Genomic DNA, 18,462 nt, shown 5'->3' on the forward strand with positions numbered 1-18,462 from the left:
CTTTGGCTACTAATGTCTGACAAACCTTCACCAATAATTCTCCAGTTTAAAGACAGATATAGTCTGAGCACATAACCTGCATCCATAGGATATTTGTGTTACATTACACTAGCTACTGTATTATCAGAAGGGAACATTAAAGGATTACATATAAAACATCTGTTGCAAATAAGTTTTTTGGACCAATACATATATGACTAGGTAAATTACATGGACAGTCACACTTCCTCAGTCCCTATAAGCATGACAGGCCTAAGGAGTTAAAGTATGCCAAGTTCAAGCTGTTCAGTAACATCAATGATATGGAATACTGAAGAGCAAATTTCCTTCTAAATATTAGCTTACAGAGTATTTAAGACAGACAGGAACAACAGGAAGAATTTACAATGCCACATAACTATGTCTGTAAATACAGCAACAATTGAGCTAAGTTTTCAGTCCTCCACTTGACAAGCTCAGGTGAACCATTCCCTGCACAGAGCCTTAATGGAGTCAAAATCCTCCTTACACAAATCCTCTTGCAGAATCCGGCCCCAAGATCGTGTCTAGACATGAATGTTAATCCCAGGTATAACTAACACAAATGTTTTTACTAATATACTTTTTAAACAAAGGCTTTGCACCTGGTGTGGGCTTGGCAAATTATGTTTAGGCATACATTTGCTGATTATGGCCAGCACCAGACTGAATGCCAGGGCAGCTGAGAGTAAACACAAGTAAATAATTTGCAGTCCAAAGCTGAAGAGAATCTAACACTCAATTACATGACTTCACACAGTTTCTTGTATTTACCACCAGCCCTTTGTGGTGGAGAGAAGATGCTCTCAGTGCAACGGGGCCCAGGCACATTAGAAATAAATAATGTTACCAAATATTCTAAGAAACATACTTGTTAAATATGACTTGCTCTTTCAAACCATGAAAGTTAAATGTGTTTTGGCCTGCTGGAAATACTTGTGTTTATTTTTCTACAGTCTTCTGCAGACCAGAAAAGTTTAGGAAAGACAGCAAAAACCACCACGCTTATTAATGGATACAGGTTTTGGGGTCTCTTTAAAGCCTCACACCACAACAGCACACTACCTGAAACACACCTGCTGACAATGGCAAGAGCCTGCATCGAGAAACAGAACTTTTGTCACCGACTTCAACAGAAGAAAGTTTATATCGCTGCACATACAGCTCCTGATCAGTATGTTTCCACTTTCTTACTGCGATGCCGCAGACCCAACAGCTTCGAGGTCTGACAAAGTGCCTCCCTCTCGCTCGCTGAGGTGCTCAAATCACAGCGAGAAGCTCCACGTAGGGCGCTAAAAGTGGGCACGTGTTAGGGTTGAATCTCAAGATGCTGCTCTACATATGATCAAGAAAGTAGCTTTTGTATCAATAGCCAGGGGATTAATACTCCAAGAGTGTTTTTATTCCCTCAGACACACAAGTAGAGACAGGCTGCAGGACCAGGTCCCTTTTCTTATATGGAAACGTTCACGTACGCTCAGCAGAGGAACTACTGCTCGTGTAAACCAGTGCTTTTCACCTTACGGCCCACCAGCTCCAGGACCACTCTGAGGGACTGAAAAGAGGCCAGCAAAACAAGCAAGCCTCCCGAGCGCAGCGTTACACCGGCGGGGAGACCCACCGCTCCCTCCAGGCACAGCCGGCAGCCCGCAAACCCAACCAACACACACACACACACACAAAAAAAAAAAAAAAAAAAGATGAAAACCCCAAAAGTTGAGAACGGCTGCTCTAAACTTGCACGCACGCCGGTACTTCGGGCCCCGGGCGGGGGGCAGCCGCCGCCCCGCTCCCCAGCGCGGCCGCCGGGGGTCGATGTCCCCCCCACCCCGCCCTGGGAGGGAGCTGCAGGGCTGCGCCGCCCGCGCACCCCCGGCCGGGGGAGGAGGGCGCTGGGCCGGCGGGAGAAGCTCCTTACCGGCCGGGCACACTCCTCAAGGGCCGAACGGGAGCCAACCCCCCCTCCCCACCCCCCTCCCCCGCGGGGAAGGCGAGACCGGCCCGGCTGCCAAGGGAGCTGCTCCCGCCCCGCGCCTCGTCTCACCGGGGAAACTTAGCGCCGGCCGGCCCGCCCGGGAGCGGGGCCCCGCCGCGGCCTCCCCTCCGCGGCGAGGAAGCGGCTCGGGGCCGCCCCCCCGCTCAGCGCTGAGGGCATGCAGCTCCGCGGCGGGCTGCGGGACGGAAGCCGTGCCGGGCGCCTCCGCCTGCCCCGGCTGAGGGAGAGCGGCGGCGAGGGCGGCCCGGCGCTGAGGAGAGGGAGCTGAGGGGAAGGGGACTCACGCTGTCTCCGCTATTTAAACCTCTTCCCGCCGCCTCCGCCTCACTGACTCTCACTCACTCTCTCCTCCCCACGGAACTTACTAGGGGCGGCCCCCCCGCTCCCCGGCCAATATACACACAGCCACACGCCGGGCCGCCGCCGCCGCTGCCCCGCCCGCCCTACCCCAGGCGCCGTCATCCATTCGCTCAACTCCCTGCCCGTCAGCAGGGCGGCGCAACGACGTTGGCTGGAGACCCTGCTCATCAAAGCGCGTTCCGCACCGACTCCTCCGGGCTCCGCCCCTAGTCCCGCCCCTCCCCTTCCCGGACACCTCGGGGGGTGTTAAAACGGCCGTTTTAAGTCACCATCAAAATTTACTTTTAGGTCCCGCCTACTGAGCTCTAGTGGAGACTCTGATTGGACGATGGGAAAGCTCTCTCTATCGCGACTGGGCGGCTGGATGTCCATCACCCCCAAAAATCCCGCCTATCTGGATGCCGTCATTCCGCTTGATTTGTCCGCGCACCCGGGCGGCCCCGCCCACCCCCGCCCCGCTGCCCAATCAGGCGCGGCTTCTCAAGCTCTAAGGCGGTGTCGACTCTCACGAAGGGAACGTGCGAAAGGGCGGCCTTCATTGGTCGGCGCCTCTCGCCCCGCTGTTGCTCTTCCGCCACCATCGCCGTCCGGCGGAGCGTACCACGCCGCCGCGGCGGCGGGGGGGGGTGAGGGGGGGCGGGCGGCGTTGGTTCGCCCCGTCTCCATGAGGGATGGGGCGGAGGAAGGCCCTCATCGCCCGGCATGCCGCGCGCGCTGTAGGTAGCTCCCTCCGCTCCGGGCTGGGGGAGGGCGGGGGAGGAGGAGGAGGAGGGAGGAGGTTGGTTCCTAATCCAAGATGGCGGTGCAGGAATCAGCTGCTCAGCTCTCAATGACTTTGAAGGTGCAGGAGTATCCCACTCTCAAGGTGGGTGCCGAGCTTCCTCTCTTCCTCCCCCGGCACGGAGGAGAGCGATGAAGCCGCTAGCGTCCCGCTGGAGCATCGCTGCGGGGGAGATGAGGGCTTGGCGAGCCGGGCACCCCGGCTCCCCTTCCTTCCCGCTCCCCGCCTGAGGAGCCCCTGGGGCCCCCGGGGCTGCGGCTGGGGGGGGGGGGGGTCCCCACCGCACGGGTGCCCGCCCGCCCCCGCCTTTTTCCTCCGCTTGACGCCTGGGCTGATGCCGGTAGGGCTTCTCCCCTTCCCCTCCCCCGCCGCTGAGGGTGAGGGACGTGCCTGGAATATGCGGCTCTCCCCGGCCGCCTCCGTGCCCTGAGGTGAAGGGGGAGGCCCCCGGGCCACGCTGGGCGCGCACACACACACACACACACACACAAAAAGGGTGGTTGAGAGCTGGAGGAGCCGGGAGAGGAGAAGCCAGGTCCTTGTGGCGAGGCGAAGCTGTGGTCGTAGGGGTGGTGTGAGGGGGGGAGAGGGCTGGGGGGCGTGTGAAGGGTGGCTCCGGAGGCCCCGGGGTCGCTTTAAATGCTCATCCCCCGGGATCAGCCGAATCTACGTGGCGTTGTTAGGAGACGTGTGAAAGGGGAGGGAGTGGAGGTGGTAGTGGAATATGGATCCCTGGCTTCTTGGTCCCCCGAAGATGGAGATGAGCTTTAAATATAAAAAGGGACAAACGTACTGGAAAAGACTGGAGGCCTGTAGAGACGAATAAGCGAAATACTCACGGTTTGGTAAAAGCATGGAGTGCTCGGTAAGGCACTGGGTCTGTCTGAAGGATGGTAGTTTCCCAAGACTGCATAGCTGGTCTTTGGCTTTAACTAGGTATTGTAAAGCAAATGAAGGACTCGGTGCTGAGCGTTAAGGTCATCGCCTCTAGGAATTGTTGAACTGGAAGGATGATGCTCGGAGGAATCAATGGAAACCTTTGTTTGAAGTCCTGTGCTGTATATACAGTAAGGCTACCGCATTAATAGCAGTAACTGTGGAAGGGAGCTAGGAGGAGGATCTCTATCGCCAAATGCTTACTTAAACATCTCTCATGTCAGTGTATCAACGTTTTTTTCATCTATAGAAGATGTTTATGCAAAGTAAAGTTTGTTGTGCTGAGATCATGCTGCGCTTTGACACACCGAGTGCTGTGTGCTCTTTGCAGTGTTTGTTTTGCAGGCTTTCTAGCCATGTTCTTCTTGTGCGGGTCCTCCTTCTCCACTCTCCTAGCTTCATTCTACTTAGGTCCAAGAAGCAGAAGGACAAAGTGTTGTTTCCCGTTTTACATATGAAGGCATCTTTCTGTCATCGTGAAGTACCTTAAAGCTGACAAAAGCTGACAGCGTCAGGCTTAAATTTTAAAATAACTGTAAAGAGCGCTCTAGCACTTTCCACAGCCAGAACAATGTGAAGGCATTTAAAGTTAAGAAGATAATTTTAAGACTGCATTTTAGATATATTCCAGTTGTTATCACAGCTTTGCTTGTTACATTCCTGAAAAATTACTGGCAGTGAGGATCAGTGAGTTTTTGTTTTGCTGCTTATGACTTAAGATGAATTGTCAAAGTGCCAGCCATTTAAAAGGTAGAGAATATTTTGGACTAATTCTTTTATTTCCACAAGCATTCTTTTTCCCTGAAAAATCTTAACACAAATATACATAAGAGAATGGAATGTTGTTTGTAAAGTTGGAAAGCTAAATAGTAAGAGGGTGAGACACCCTTCCAGTGAAACTCTTAATTTCCTAGCAAAGGTGATGTTTATTGAGTCTTCCCAGCACGCATTCAACTTCTGGGTTGTTCCTGTAATCTTTAATAGCATTTTTCATTGTTTAAAAAACCTGCCAGAACAGTGTCTGCTCAAATCTTTTGAATGTATCATCTTAAATGTTCTTAACTGTGAGTCATATATCAAAACATTTTAGTGGTGGAGGTGAAGAAGCAGCAGGAAGAAATGAACACTAAGGCTATGAAGTCTACTAAAGTAAGTTGATCTCAAATCCGATTTTGTTCATAGGAGGCAGGTGCCTGAAAGTTTCTATGGGACTGAGCCTCTGTGAATTTTTATTTCCAGTTTATTCAAACAGTGTGTGAAATGAATGCGTATCACTTTTATTTTTTTAATGTTGTCCACCAACACAGTAGCTCAGATATTTCTCTTGGAGCTCTGGACACTGGTGATTTTCCCTGATGTGAGTAAAATACAAAAGATTGTAGACTTGTATTTATATTCTTCCTGTTTCCTCCCTCTAGCTTCCTTGTGCCAACATCACTAGATAATAGTTGTGTAATGGCTCTACACTTACAGTATGTTCCACAGAGTGCCTTTCATGTGAAAGAGTGCTTAAAACTGCAAAGGGAAATCCCTTTTCCATAGCTGAATTGTGGTTGCTGCAGAAGTGGAAATGCTTCAGCCATTCTTCAACAGTGCAGCACGGGGGAAGTAAATAGACTTCTTCAGCTGAATCTAGGGAAGCTATTTAAGTGTACAAAATAACAGTTGAATACTCCTCCCTACTCCAGTCCCTTCTCCCTTCTCAAGGACAAGAAGGTTGCCAGCTATTCTTTCTCCAAAGTGCTGTGGAATCTTTTTTTTTCTTTTTTTTAAAAAAGCTGACTGATTGAGAATTATGCTAGTCTCATCTGAGAGCATGTAACGTGAAAGCTGGCAATTTAGAAGTGAATGAATGTGAACATTGTTATCGTAGTTCTTTGCTGAAACACTAATAAACAAGTGATGACAAGAAGTTAGATAATTCATCCATATCTTTGGATGTGTGAATGATTATTAAACTGAACTAGCAAACTATATGGAGTAAGACCCCAGAACTGGAAGATGGAAGACCTGAAAGCAGGGATGATCACTTGTGAAAATATTCTTATCTGGGCTGTTCATTGGCAATGGTTTAGGGTTAGCTGGGCTGCAACTGCTTTAAAAAATAGCTGATCAAAAGGAGAGCTGTAGAAGCACAGAATACTTGAGCACCTTCTCAGAGCTGCTGTTTGGCTTCTTTTGTTGGCAGCTGTGGCTGGGGAAATACTGGCAGCAGATTTAATAAGATATTAATTTCTTATGAAAATACCACGTTTACCTGATTGCTAGAGAGGAGAACAGGATTTTATGAAGCGAATATCCTGAGTCCACGGAACACAGAATAGCTGTGGTTAGGAAGGGCCTCAGAAGCCAGTCTGGTCTAATAGCCTCCCCTCAAAGCAGGGTCAGCTAGAGCAGGTTGCTCAGGGCCATGTCCAGACTGTTCCTAATTGTCTCCAAGATGGAGACTCCAGCCTCTCTATGCAAACCTGTTCCAGTGTTTGACTGCTGTTATGGTATTAAAAAATCTTTTATTTACATTGAATTTTTTGTATTTCAGTTTGTGCCCATTGCTCATTGTCTTTTTACTGGGCACTGCTGAGAGTAGTCTGGCTCTTCTTTACTCCCCATCAGGTATTTATACACACTGACAAGACTTCTCCCAAGCCTGTTCTTCTCAAGGTTAAATAATCCCAGCTCTCTCAGTCTTTCTTTGTATGTCAGATGCTCCAATCTGTTAGTCATCTCTGTGGCCTTCTGCTCGACTCACTCCAGTATGTCCATGTTTCTCATGTACTGGAGGCCCAGAACTGGACGCAGCACTTCGGATGGGTCTAACTCATGCTGAGTAGAGGGGGATCACCTTCCTTGACCCACTGGCAATGTTTTTCCTGACACAGCCCAGGTGCTCTTGGCCTTCTTTGCTGCAAGGGCACGTTGCTGTCTCATGGGCAACTTGTCCACCAGGACCCCCAGGTTCTATTCGGCAAAGCTGTTTTCCAAGCTGTTGCTCTCCAGCATGTACTGGTGCATGTGGCTGTTCCTTCCCAAGTGTAGGACTTGGCATTTTCCTTTGTTGAATTTCGTGAGGTTCTTGGTTACCTGTTTCTCCAGCCTGTAGAGGTCCGTATGAATGGCAACGCAACCATCTGGCATATTAATGACTCCTCCCAGTTTTGTATCATCTGCAGACTTTGGAGGTGCACTCTGACCTGTCATCTAGGTCACTAATGAAGATGTCAAACAGTTCAGGTCAACTTCTGTTCCCACTGAAGCAAAAAAGTTGCAAGATTCATTTTTTGCGTAATTGGTTGCACTACTTTATTTTTTCCCTTGTTTATAAGCTTCAGTTTGAGTTGTTTTTGAACATAGCTTTGTACTTTGATATTATGAGCCACGTAGTACTTTCAGAAAACTTTGAACGTATAGCAGCAAAAGTTGTTCAGTGAAAGTGGTTCAGGCAGAACTTGAGAAGGACAGTAGTAACAGAACTTGTAACATCTAATGCGCTTTCAGTACATCAGTGTATAAAAAAACTACATAGCACTTCTAGGTCATCACTCGATTTGTGAAATGCTTCTCAAGTAGAAGGTTGACACAGTAAGCAAAACATGGATATTGGTAACAGTCAGCTCTGCCCTAACTCGGTGTGAATGCTCATAACTCACCCTAAATCCGTCTTCAGACTGGGTGCTCTGACTCACCAAGTGTGCACTGAGTGTCCATGCCAAGCATTTGTGTGTTGCTGAATAATGCACTTCCGGTTTCAACACATCACGTCTGTGTGTCAGCAAACAAGCGTGACATCTTTTGTACTGCTGCTGTTCTTCTGCCCTGGGCTCTGCGTCCCACTGTGTTTTGAGAAAAATCTGATACTGTGGGACTTCACAAGTTTGACATAGGAAAGCAGCTAAAGTAGCGGTTGGCTCCTGTGGGGATTGGTCTCTTTTTTTCTACCCCTCCCCACTCACTGTGAAACACATTTCAAAGTGATTAATGAAGGAAGCAAACACAGTAAAAGGCAATAAGTAACAGTGCGGCCATGAGCTAGAGATACTGCTTGATTATCAGTATTCCATTCTGCCTGTAGGAAAATACTTTGAGAAAAATACTCTCAGACATTTTACAGAAGACCTCCTGTTAGTATCTTCAAAGTGAATACTTATCTGATGTTGCAATTCACAGTTGCAGCATGCTTGATTTGTAGTGTTTTCACAGGACAGTGCCCTGTGATCTTCTGAGTTTGGTTTGTGTATGTTTTCTGGTATAGAAATAATATGTTTGTATAGTAACTAACATGTTGGAGTCTTTAAATGTTGACATGAAGCAAGAAAATCTGTGAAATATTTGATTCTTTGCATAGTGAATGATTTTCAAGAACTGGGAAACAGAAGTAAAGATGAACTTCAAACATTTACTAACCATCGTAATAAGAGCAAAATGCTTCACAACTTTGTGTGATGGGAGTGGAGCTCTTACTGGATGTTATGGACCACCCAGGGTCAATTTTTCTTATCTCTCTGAACCTTTTCCCATGGTCTTTCAATTCAGTAGTTCCTATACTAATCAGCATAAGAGTGCAGCTTTTGGGCCCATAGATTTAGGAAAGTACTGTTTTGGCAGATGGGTATTTGCTATAAGGGCACGCGGACAAAATCCATCAGTCCTTGTAAATGGAAGAAACTGCTTCCTTGTACACTTGGCCTCCCATAGCGTACAGCCTGAAGATACACTATATAGGAAGTATTTGCTAACCCAGAATGTCAAATACGTTACATTACTTGATTACTTCCAATACATTATTGCTTATTTAAATAAACCGAATTTTTGTTAGGATATCTTTGTTGTGATAGCCAGTAATTTAACTGCTTTATAACCTGCTTTTTATTCACCTCAGCTTTTTTTGAGTGCTCTGTGGACTACCTTGAGTTGTAAACTAGTGAGAACTAAAGTAAAACAGATAATACATTGAGTAGAACTTTGGTCATTCATATATTCTGATATAGGTCTGCTGAATCAATAATCCTTAATTGTTTGTCTTAGGAGAAATGCTGTCACTTCAGCTGGAATAGGTTATTTTGGGAGCAATCTGATTGGAAATGGGATCTCTAGCCTAAAGGCTCCAGCTAGTATCATGGTGTCTGGACTGTGCAAACATGCAGGAGAACGATGACCTCTTTCATTTAAAGAGGTGATACTGGGATTAAAATGAACAAATATTTGGAGAAGAAAGAAGGATCAAAACAAATGAAGGGACTTGCTCAGGACACAAATCTGCTGTGTGACCTTAGCTTAGCAACTCAACCGCTTCTTCAGACAGGGAGGAATGCTTAGGTTTTTGTTAGTACTCAAATATTTCTGCTAAAAGGAGAAAAATGAAGAAATTTCTTTTGAGGCATGAGTCCAAGATGGCAGCTATGAACAGGTATAGTGAAAATGGCTGGTCTCTGATGTCCCTAGTGTGGCTCTGGACAGGACTCTAAAATGGCTGTCAATTTGCTTACGTAAGGATGCAAGACAGTTTTATACAACTGTAAAATGTCTTTGTAAAGCACTTAATTTTGTTGTTGGAAACCTTGTTCAGAAGTTCATAATGTATTCAGTAATAAGTTACTAGCAGCTTGTGTAAAAGGATAATATTTTGCAGGATTATAGTTGTTTCTGTTGAGTAAGTACGTGTGTAGCAGATGGATAGTCCAAGAATTTTTGCTGCCAATTCTCTCCTGTATTGAAGTAGCAGCTTTGAATATTATAATGGTATTTTCTTTCTAGACACAGCTGCTCTAGAATATGCAGTGCTGTCTTCCTGAGTTGTAAAACTGACATGTTTTTAACTAAGGAAAACTACTAGGCTTTACACTTCAAAACCACTGAAACTGTTCTTAAAAAGAACTATTTTTTTTTTAAACCCAAATGATCTGCAACTGCACTTAGGCTTATGAAATTGTTTTGTCTGTTTTGATCTGTGTCTCTTCAAGACTTCATATTAAAGCTCGTACCTAATTAAACCTAATTCTAGCCATTATTCTAAGCCTCTCATTCCCAAAATATTACAACTTCTCCTTTCTTTTAACGTTCTTTTCCTTTTCTGATTTGCCTAGAAAAAGGATAAAATATTACTATTTCAAGGGATTGATAGGAGCTACACATTAGAAGAATTCATTCTGTGAATAACTGGTGATATAATTTACATTTTGGATGAGTTCAGTGACAAGTAATGGTGCTGACTCAGTTCTGAAATGATCCAAGAGTTATAGAGGAAGTGTACAAAAAATACAGAATTTCAGTAATTCTGTATGGAAATGCTTAATTGTTATTGGTTTGAGGGAAAATTTGCAATAGTTTATTGCACCCTGCCTCATTTTTCAAATGGCATCATGTATAATAGATGTCCTCTACTTTGTTTTGTTGAAGGTGAGCATGGTGATCTCATGGAGTCTCAAGGAAACAGCTTAATGTTCAAAGGTGCTTCTTGCTGGGTTTACCTTTTCTCTTCACACTGTTTATTAAAACTATTTAGCAGATACTTAATTTTTCTTCCATGTTCCCATACTTCCTCTTTCATCTTGCATAAAGTAGAGCTAAGTTGTCTTTGCTTCTCTTTTTTTGAAAGACAGTTTCATCACTGCACTTCTCACTTTCTTTTCCCTACCTATCTGTGGCTAGGCTTAGTTTCATATAAGGGCACAATATATGGCATTTGAAAAAGCTTATTTATACCTCAGAAAGTCTTCAACTGAATTATCTTGGAGACCTGTAGATTCATGCAAATCTCTGGTGCTTTTCAGGTGTTATAAGGTAACACAGTTGAGGAGAGGAAGCACATAATTTTTCTGACCCTTGAAAGGAGAGCATAGTTCTGTAATGGCTACCCCCACCTAATCTGGTAGGACTCTCATTTTATTTTTCTTGAAACTTTTTTTTTTCTTCCAACTAGTTATCTGACATCATATACCTGCAAAGATTTTTAAAAATCCATTTCAAATTCCCTCCTGGCCATGATTCAGTTCATTTGAAAAGATACACAATGTAGGTATTTGTGTTAAAAAAAATTCTAAACTTTATGTAGCAAGGAGTTGCTTTCAGCTGTGAGACTGTAACATAAAGAAGGATGATTCACACAGACATCAGTAAAGTCAGGATATATAGTTAAAACTTACCTGCATATGAGTTGGTACTGCTGTCAAGTTACATCTGATTATCTTCTTTGTCCCAAATACAAGAGGAAATCTGATGTTCTTTTACAGAATTGCAAACCTGCAGATGATGTTTGTTTCTATTGTCTGTACTGTTTTCTGTGAAAATCAGTTTTTAGAGGAAAAAAAGAAAAAAAAAACCCAAACTTTGAAAATTCCTGTTAACAGGAGGCTGGGGCATGATTAATGGTCTTGCATTCACCACCAAATAATTCTTTCTTCAATTGTGATGACTTTTTTGAAGTACCACTCTTACTCTATAATTTCCAACAACCAAATGATAGCTATACAAACTGGTTTTTACTTTCTATTTCTTTCTGCTACATCTGAACTAGTTTCCTATATGCAGTCACTGCGGGGTAGAAACTCGTTTTGATTAATGTTGTGGTCCAAAAGAGATTGTTTGGGTTTCAGCTTCCATTTTTATTTGGAATTCTTTAGGCTTGAATCTGCGTAAGTGAAGAAGGAATCTAGCCTATGTTGTAGGATGTGACCAGTTTGAGAACTGGTGTGCTAAAGGTCTAGTGTAAGGCTAAAGACTTGTGGTAGCATAAAGGCTTACATTTTTCACAGAACTATAATTATGAAAGAAACATGTGCAATTCAATCTTTCAGTATTACTGTGTGCCAGTTAGGAAAACTTGTGGGCAGCATCGGGCTGGTATTTGAAGTTTCACACAGTAGCCATTACACTTTGGCCTAACATCCTACACCTCTAAAAGAGCAGAAATGCAGGATGTAACACTTATTTATAAATAAGCTTATTTGGCTTAGGGAAAATCCCTTTCTCCTCTGTCCAGTCCTCCCCTTAATTCTCTGGAAATTCTCTGATAAATACTGGTAAACACATTTTTCCTGAAGTAGTCTGAGCATTTTTTTTGATAGCTGTGGAAGAAAGGCAAAGTAGAAGACTTTGTTTCAGTGCTTCTACTTTCTTAAGTAAAATATTAGTGAGATTCTTAATACATGTAATTGATTTTTTTTTTCCCTTCCAACCAATGGCTTATTGATGCAGAAATACTATCCTGACTAATCAAATGTGTACATCTGTTAATGTGACTTTTAAAAAGGAAAGTCATGCCATGTGAAGATACTGGACGTCTATGTTTATTTAAAAAAAAAAAGAGGTGGTGGTGGATTTAGTTGATAGCTTATCTGTATTACTGAATGTTTTTTGGAAATATCCCTTACTAGGAACTCTTGAAAGAAAGAAGACAGAAGTCCTCATGTGGATAGGTAACTGGGCAAGACAAGAAACAAACATCAAGATTTAGTAGCCAACCTCTGTAATGGAAGGTTAGTGTTGGGGCTCTGCTGGCATGTCTGCCGGTACTGCTGATATTCAGCTGTCTTAACAGCCTGGAGGATAGGGTGAGTGCGGAGATGATCTGTTTTCCTTGATGATACTAAGATAATTGAGGTATTACAGATACCACCCAAGTATAAAGCATTGGAGGAGAATAATGAGAGACTGAATGGCTATTAAAATAGTAGATGAAATTCAATATAGACAAGTGTAGTGTGATAGAGTTTTTAGGTAAGGTGGAAAGAAAAAGAATCCTAATCTTACATACACAATAACTGAGTTGGAAATGATCATCATTGCTCAGTGGGATCTTGGGGTTATAGTGCTTGTTTTATGGGAATGATCAGGTTAATGTTAACTAGGACAAAAGTGTTGGGAAAGGGAAGGGTGGAGAACCTCATTAAGTAGCAATGAAAATCCATAGTTTCTTCTTAAGTGTGTGAGTTACTCTTATTTTCTACCTTCCTTCATTCCTGAAAAAGGATGTAGTAGAACTGGAAAATGTCTGCAGAAGGGCAAGAATGATTAGAGGTATGGAAAGACTGTCTTCAAAGAATGGTTTAGAAAGAGCCCCTTCAATCTCAAGAGACATGAGAGGCATAGAAGAGAGTGAATGTTCCCTTTTTTCTTCCAAAACAAGAACAAAAGGGTTTCAAATTAGGCTAGCAGTTGACAAGACAAAGCCAAGGATTGTATCCTCACACAATGCGCGAGGCTGTGAAATGTCTCACCACAGGATGTTGCAGTGCTAAAATTCTACAGGTCAACAGCAACCAGCAGAGTTCATGGATGAGAAACACCCTGTGGTGTTTCTACTATAAAACTCCCACCTCTGGCTCAAGAAGCCCAAAGAGACTATTTGGGATTAATAACTTTGTGTTCTTGCCTTTTTTAAGTGCCATCCCCTTTCTCCTTGCTGTCAGAGAAATGATAGTGACAGAGGAGGGACTTTTGGTCTTACCTGGTATGGCCATTCATGTCTTCATATGGCGATGAATTTGGTGTCTAAATTAGCAATGGGAATCAATGATCCAGTCTCATTTAGATGAATTCATAAAATTAAGGTAGGAAAGGACCTCGGCAGACAGCGCAGCTCAGACTTCTGCTCAAATCCGGGCTAACTTCAAAGCTAATTTGAGTTGCTCGGGGTCCTGCCTAGTTCTGACAGTTTCCAAGGGTGGAGATTCCACCACCTTTCTTGGCTGCTGTTTCAGTGCTTACCGACTCTCCTGGTTAAAATATTTTTTTTCCTTACGTCCAGCTGGAATTTTCTTCGCTGACAGTTGTCAACTCTGCCTCCTTCATTTTGCTCTGTAACTCTGAGGAAAGTTTGGCTAGCTCTTATCTATGACCTTCACCTTTAGGTAGTGGAAGACTTCTATCAGATTGTGCTGCTCCCAACTCCCTGTAGCCTTCCCTTCTGCAAGTGAAACAAACCACTCAGCCTCTCTTTAGGTTTTGTATCCTCCAGCCAGCAAATCATCACGGTGGTCGCTTTCTGGACTCTTTCCAGTTTGTCAACATCTGTTCTTTGGCAGGGGTGGGGAAGTGACCTGAAAACCAGATCAGTATTCCAGATGAGTCTGCATGAGTGCTGAGCGTAAAGAACAATCACTCCTGTCAACCCGCTACCTTTAATCTTGTTAATGCCACCTGGTATGTGGTTAACGTTCGTTGCCACAAGAGTCTGTTGCTGATCCGTGTCCAACTTGCTGTCCACCAGAACCTCTACATCTTTTTCTGCAGAAGGGGTCTTAGCCAGTTATTCCACAGCCTGTGCTAATGGATGGGGTGGTTTTGTGCCAAGTGCAGGGCTCTGGGTTTTGCCTTGATTGCATTTCCTGGAGTTTTTGGTGTGTTTCTCCAGCTTGTCATTTCTTCCGAATGGCAGCTCTACCACCCAGCATTATCAAGCACTCCACCAGTGTGTTGTCCTCTGTGAGCTTTCTGATTGTGTGTTCTGTTCTGTAGTGCAGATGGTTGAAGAAGACATGTATGGTGGAGCTGATAACATTCCTCAGGAGTTAAGCAGTACTTGTAATTGGCCACCAGAGAGCTTTTGAACCACTGACTATTATTCTTTGAGCCTGGCTGTCCAGTCAGTCCCTAACCTGTGTTGTATTCCAGCCATTCAGTTCATGTCTCTCCAGTTTGGCTACAAGGGTACTGCGGGAGACCATGTCAAAAACCTTGCTAAACTTAGCATGAGAGACTGCCGGTGCGCTCCTCTCGTTCAGAGGTAGTCATTTCATCACTGAAAGCAAACACTGTTGTCAAGCTTGACTTGCTTATGGCAAATCTAGGCTGGCTATTCCCAGTCAACTTTATCAGTTTGGAAATGGCTTCCATCTGATTTTTCTTCCCCCCTGCCCCCCCAACTTTCCCAAGAACTGAGATGAGACAGATGAGCCTCTAGTTTCCATGATCTTCCAGGCTCTCTTTTTGGAAGAGAGGCAAGAAACTTGCCCTTTTCAGTCATTGAGGACTTGCCTTGCTCACCATGACATTTCAGAGATGACAGCAGCTTTACAGTGTCATCGGTGAGCTCCTTCCCTTCTGGTCCCACGTACTTGTATATCTTCAGCTTGCTTTAGACTTCTTGCGTGAATAGTACCTCTCTCCCTAGACTCAGGTGCTCGTACACGATCAGGAAGGCTTAGGAGAAGACCTTACCAGTAAAGACAAAGAAGGCATTTAGAACTGAGACTTTCTGTTGTCCTTTGTTGCTAGGTCACAAACTCAATTCTGCAGATGCTTTTCTTCATCTTCCTTATGCTGTTCATCTGACTAATAAGCAATTCTAATTACAAGGGCTTTATAGTTTGAACTCTAGTTGAATAAAGTGGATGTATATGTTGGCCAAGATGGTAACAAGTGCTGGGTTTCTAGCTGTGACTCAGAATGCTTTTCCTCCATCGTGGCTGGAGGACTGTAACACCTCTGCAAAGAAGATCTTGCCACGATTCATATTTCTTTTGTTATCTCATACTTTCTCCCAAGCAGAGAGCCCTTCAACAGTGTATGTCTTCATTTTGTTTGGAAACCCCAGGTGCTTAATGAGTGAGCCAGTGACTGTGTCTGTCATGGAAGCTGCGAGTGTTCGTGAGGCTGAAACATTGCCACATTCTTGAGATGCCATTAAGCTGCTTAGTGGAATTCAAGGTGCTAAAAAGAGCATAAGAAGTCCAGTCTGGTTGTCTGACTCTCACCAACATAAATATCACTGAGGTAGCAGAGTTTCTTAAACTTGGATAGCTATAATGAATATACTTCTATAAGGGGAAAATTATTTGCATTCCACTCTCCCTTTCTCTATTGTTAAAGGCTCTAGGTGGTATGTTCTCGTGGCATGTTTTTTAAAGCCAATTTTCTCTAAGCCTGTAGAGAAAAGCATGGGCTGAGGTAAGAGTACTTATTGGCAGTCTGTTTCTATGTATTTGATTTATGGATGGAATACTAAGTGTGTGCACGTAGATATATTTAGAAAACCTTAAGAAGAAACGAAAAATTAAGAATCTCATTAAAATATTAATAATGAATGTAAAAGCGAAGGTAGATATGCATTGTGGGATGCTGTGTAGAGGATTCACTGGTTTAACTTGATATTATTTATATTTCTTTAAATATTTTTTTACAGACTGATAATAAACACCTGGGAAGTATATACAGTTTGCTAACCATCAGGATACAATATAAGCAAGCATTTAACACTTGCTGTTTTTTTCTAGTTTTAATATGTATTCAGAAAAATCAAGAAAACAGTATCACTTAGTAAATGAATGGCTTATTGAACAATTTATTTTGTTGGAAATATATTTAGTAGATAACATCACTATATTTAAGGGTATTTCAAGTTAAATTTGATGTGGCTTATTAAAAGAAATATTACCTACAGTTGCACGATTTGAACAGTTTTAGCCGCTTCACGATTTTAGAACTGGTCAATCTTGCCTTGGTACCTTATTCGCATTCACGGGCTGGAAGAGGACTGTGTTTGGGCTGAAGGCCAGAGAGTTGACATCACAGCTGAATTCCTAAGTGTAAGCTTAAAAACTGCCTCTGACATTCTTAGCTCTGCTCTTTCCTACTCCCTCCACGCAACTGAACAATCAAGGTATAGCTCCCATGGCAGTCCCTTCTCCTCTTCCACCAGTTCAAGCTTTTAGACCCAGAAGGATCCTCTCCTAAGTCTTGTCTCCACAGCTAGAGGTTGTTGGAGCATGTTCTGGGACAGCACACCAGAGTTTTCTGGCTTTCTAAAACCAGAGTGAAGTAACTCCTGAAATGAAGAAAAGACTTGGATCAGGTTATTCAGTTGTCTCTGCCTCTCTGTTAGCACTTAGCACCTGGAAACAGTCATATGCTACACTTGCAGAAGCCTCCAGCCAAGCAGACTTTCCTTCACATCACAGTAGCAAAAGTTTGATCTTGGAAAAACTTGTGTTACTGTAATTCTACCTCTTGTGTAGGCTGTTCTAACTTAAGTCAAATTCCTTTTCATTAGGTTTAAGTTTGACCTGGCTTCGTACATGCTTAAGTTGAATAATGTGTCTGCAGCTGTGGAAGCTGATGAACAAAAGAAGCAGAATCTATTTAGTGACCCTGGATTTAAATGTGCTGCCCATATTTTACATCTCTTCTTTGTATCTTCCTCTGGGCTCATGGTATGAGCCAACTGAGGTGTGGTTTTTCAAGCTTTAATGAGTAAGACAAGTTGGTATTGTGTGTTTACAGAATACATTCTGCTTGGTTCTTCCTGCTTTATTTCAAATTTTTTCAATATTTAGTAACTGGTTATCCTTTTTTCCCTGAAGGTAATGCTTCCCTAGGCTGAGTTCTGTAGGCCACTCTTGTCCTTAAAGAACCACTGTGTAATTCAGGCTTGGTCACAGAATGGTACCGGCAGTAAAAACTGAAAGTCTCTAATGGGCTTGTGGCAGCTAATGATATGTAAATTTTGCAGCTGTCTCTTGGTCCAAAAAGTTTGGTGTTCACTGTTTTATAACTATGGTACCTGAAAATTAAAGTGAACCATAATTAAGAATTTTTAGAATTACATTTTCCAGAGCATTGTTTTGCTATGTTCTCCTTCCATTTACTTTCATTATTGGAGAAAAAATAAACTTACTGGTACAGTGCCTGTAACTTTTGAAGAGTTCTGTGGTAAAGCAAACCAGTACTGGGAAATGGAGTCTCTTTTGGAGCATAGGAACTGTACGAGTAACAAAAGAACCAGCAGATCAAGATGCAGACTCTAGATAAGATGCTTTCTCAGTAAGGAGCGTAGCAGTTACGATTTCTAAATTTTGGCATTCGTAGAATCTAGTCCTGAAAAGTAAGTGTAAAAGCTGTACCTGGATACAATTTACAAATGTTCTCTAAAAACTGCTGGCTCTGTAGTAAGAAAGGAGGCTGAGGGGAGACCTTATAGCTCTCTACAGCTACCTGAAAGGAGGTTGTACTGAGGTGGGGGTCGGTCTCTTCTCCCTAGTAACAAGCGATAGGACGAGAGGAAGCGGCCTCAAGCTGCGCCAGGGGAGGTTTAGGTTGGATATTAGGAAAAACTCCTTCACCAAAAGGATAGTCAAGCATTGGCACAGGCTGCCCAGGGAAGTGGTTGAGTCTCCATCGCTGGAGGCATTTAAAAGCCGTGTAGATGTGGCGCTTGGGGACATGGTTTAGTGGTGGGCTTGACAGTGCTGAGTTAACAGTTGGACTTGATGATCTTAAGGGTCTTTTCCAACCTTAACGATTCTGTGATTCTATAAACAACTGCCCATGCAAATTATGAAAAACTCTGGTAAAGAGTATTTACTGTCAGTTTCAGTTGTGCAAATGACTTCATTGTACCATTAGTCATTTCCCTTGTTACTGTACACTAAAATTATGT

At 43.6% G+C, this 18,462-nt stretch overlaps 2 protein-coding genes and 1 long non-coding RNA gene across 9 annotated transcripts in view; 1 reads left to right on the forward strand and 2 right to left on the reverse strand.

Annotated features, from left to right (window-relative positions):
• CTBP1 (C-terminal binding protein 1) overlaps positions 1-2,390 on the reverse strand; it is a 253,787-nt gene extending 251,397 nt beyond the window's left edge. For all 3 annotated transcript variants that reach the window (XM_087735798.1, XM_087735797.1, XM_087735796.1), the window contains exon 1: positions 2,299-2,390. The gene's annotated coding sequence lies outside the window, so the exon portion shown is untranslated. The remainder of the gene's footprint in view (positions 1-2,298) is intronic.
• A 541-nt stretch (positions 2,391-2,931) lies between these two features.
• Positions 2,932-18,462, forward strand: part of MAEA (macrophage erythroblast attacher, E3 ubiquitin ligase) — a 53,475-nt gene continuing 37,944 nt past the window's right edge. For 2 of the 5 annotated variants that reach the window (XM_087735990.1, XM_087735993.1), the window contains exon 1: positions 3,112-3,239. In XM_087735990.1, the coding sequence (XP_087592116.1) occupies positions 3,171-3,239 (69 nt within the window). In that variant the 5' untranslated portion in view covers positions 3,112-3,170. Of the gene's footprint in view, positions 3,091-3,111; positions 3,240-12,461; positions 12,638-18,462 lie in introns of those variants that run through there. The other 3 variants (XM_087735992.1, XM_087735995.1, XM_087735994.1) reach the window with 3 other exon arrangements.
• LOC148051339 (uncharacterized) lies at positions 5,250-14,585 on the reverse strand. The gene is made up of 3 exons (XR_015699588.1): positions 13,534-14,585; positions 11,231-11,365; positions 5,250-8,040 (listed from the first exon to the last, which is right to left on the reverse strand). It is a non-coding gene; the product is annotated as an uncharacterized LOC148051339 (long non-coding RNA).

The sequence above is a fragment of the Nipponia nippon genome, unplaced genomic scaffold (genome assembly GCF_047370975.1).
Source record: "Nipponia nippon isolate SJK-2023a ecotype South Korea unplaced genomic scaffold, ASM4737097v1 scaffold_6, whole genome shotgun sequence".
In the NCBI taxonomy this organism is placed as follows: domain Eukaryota; kingdom Metazoa; phylum Chordata; class Aves; order Pelecaniformes; family Threskiornithidae; genus Nipponia; species Nipponia nippon.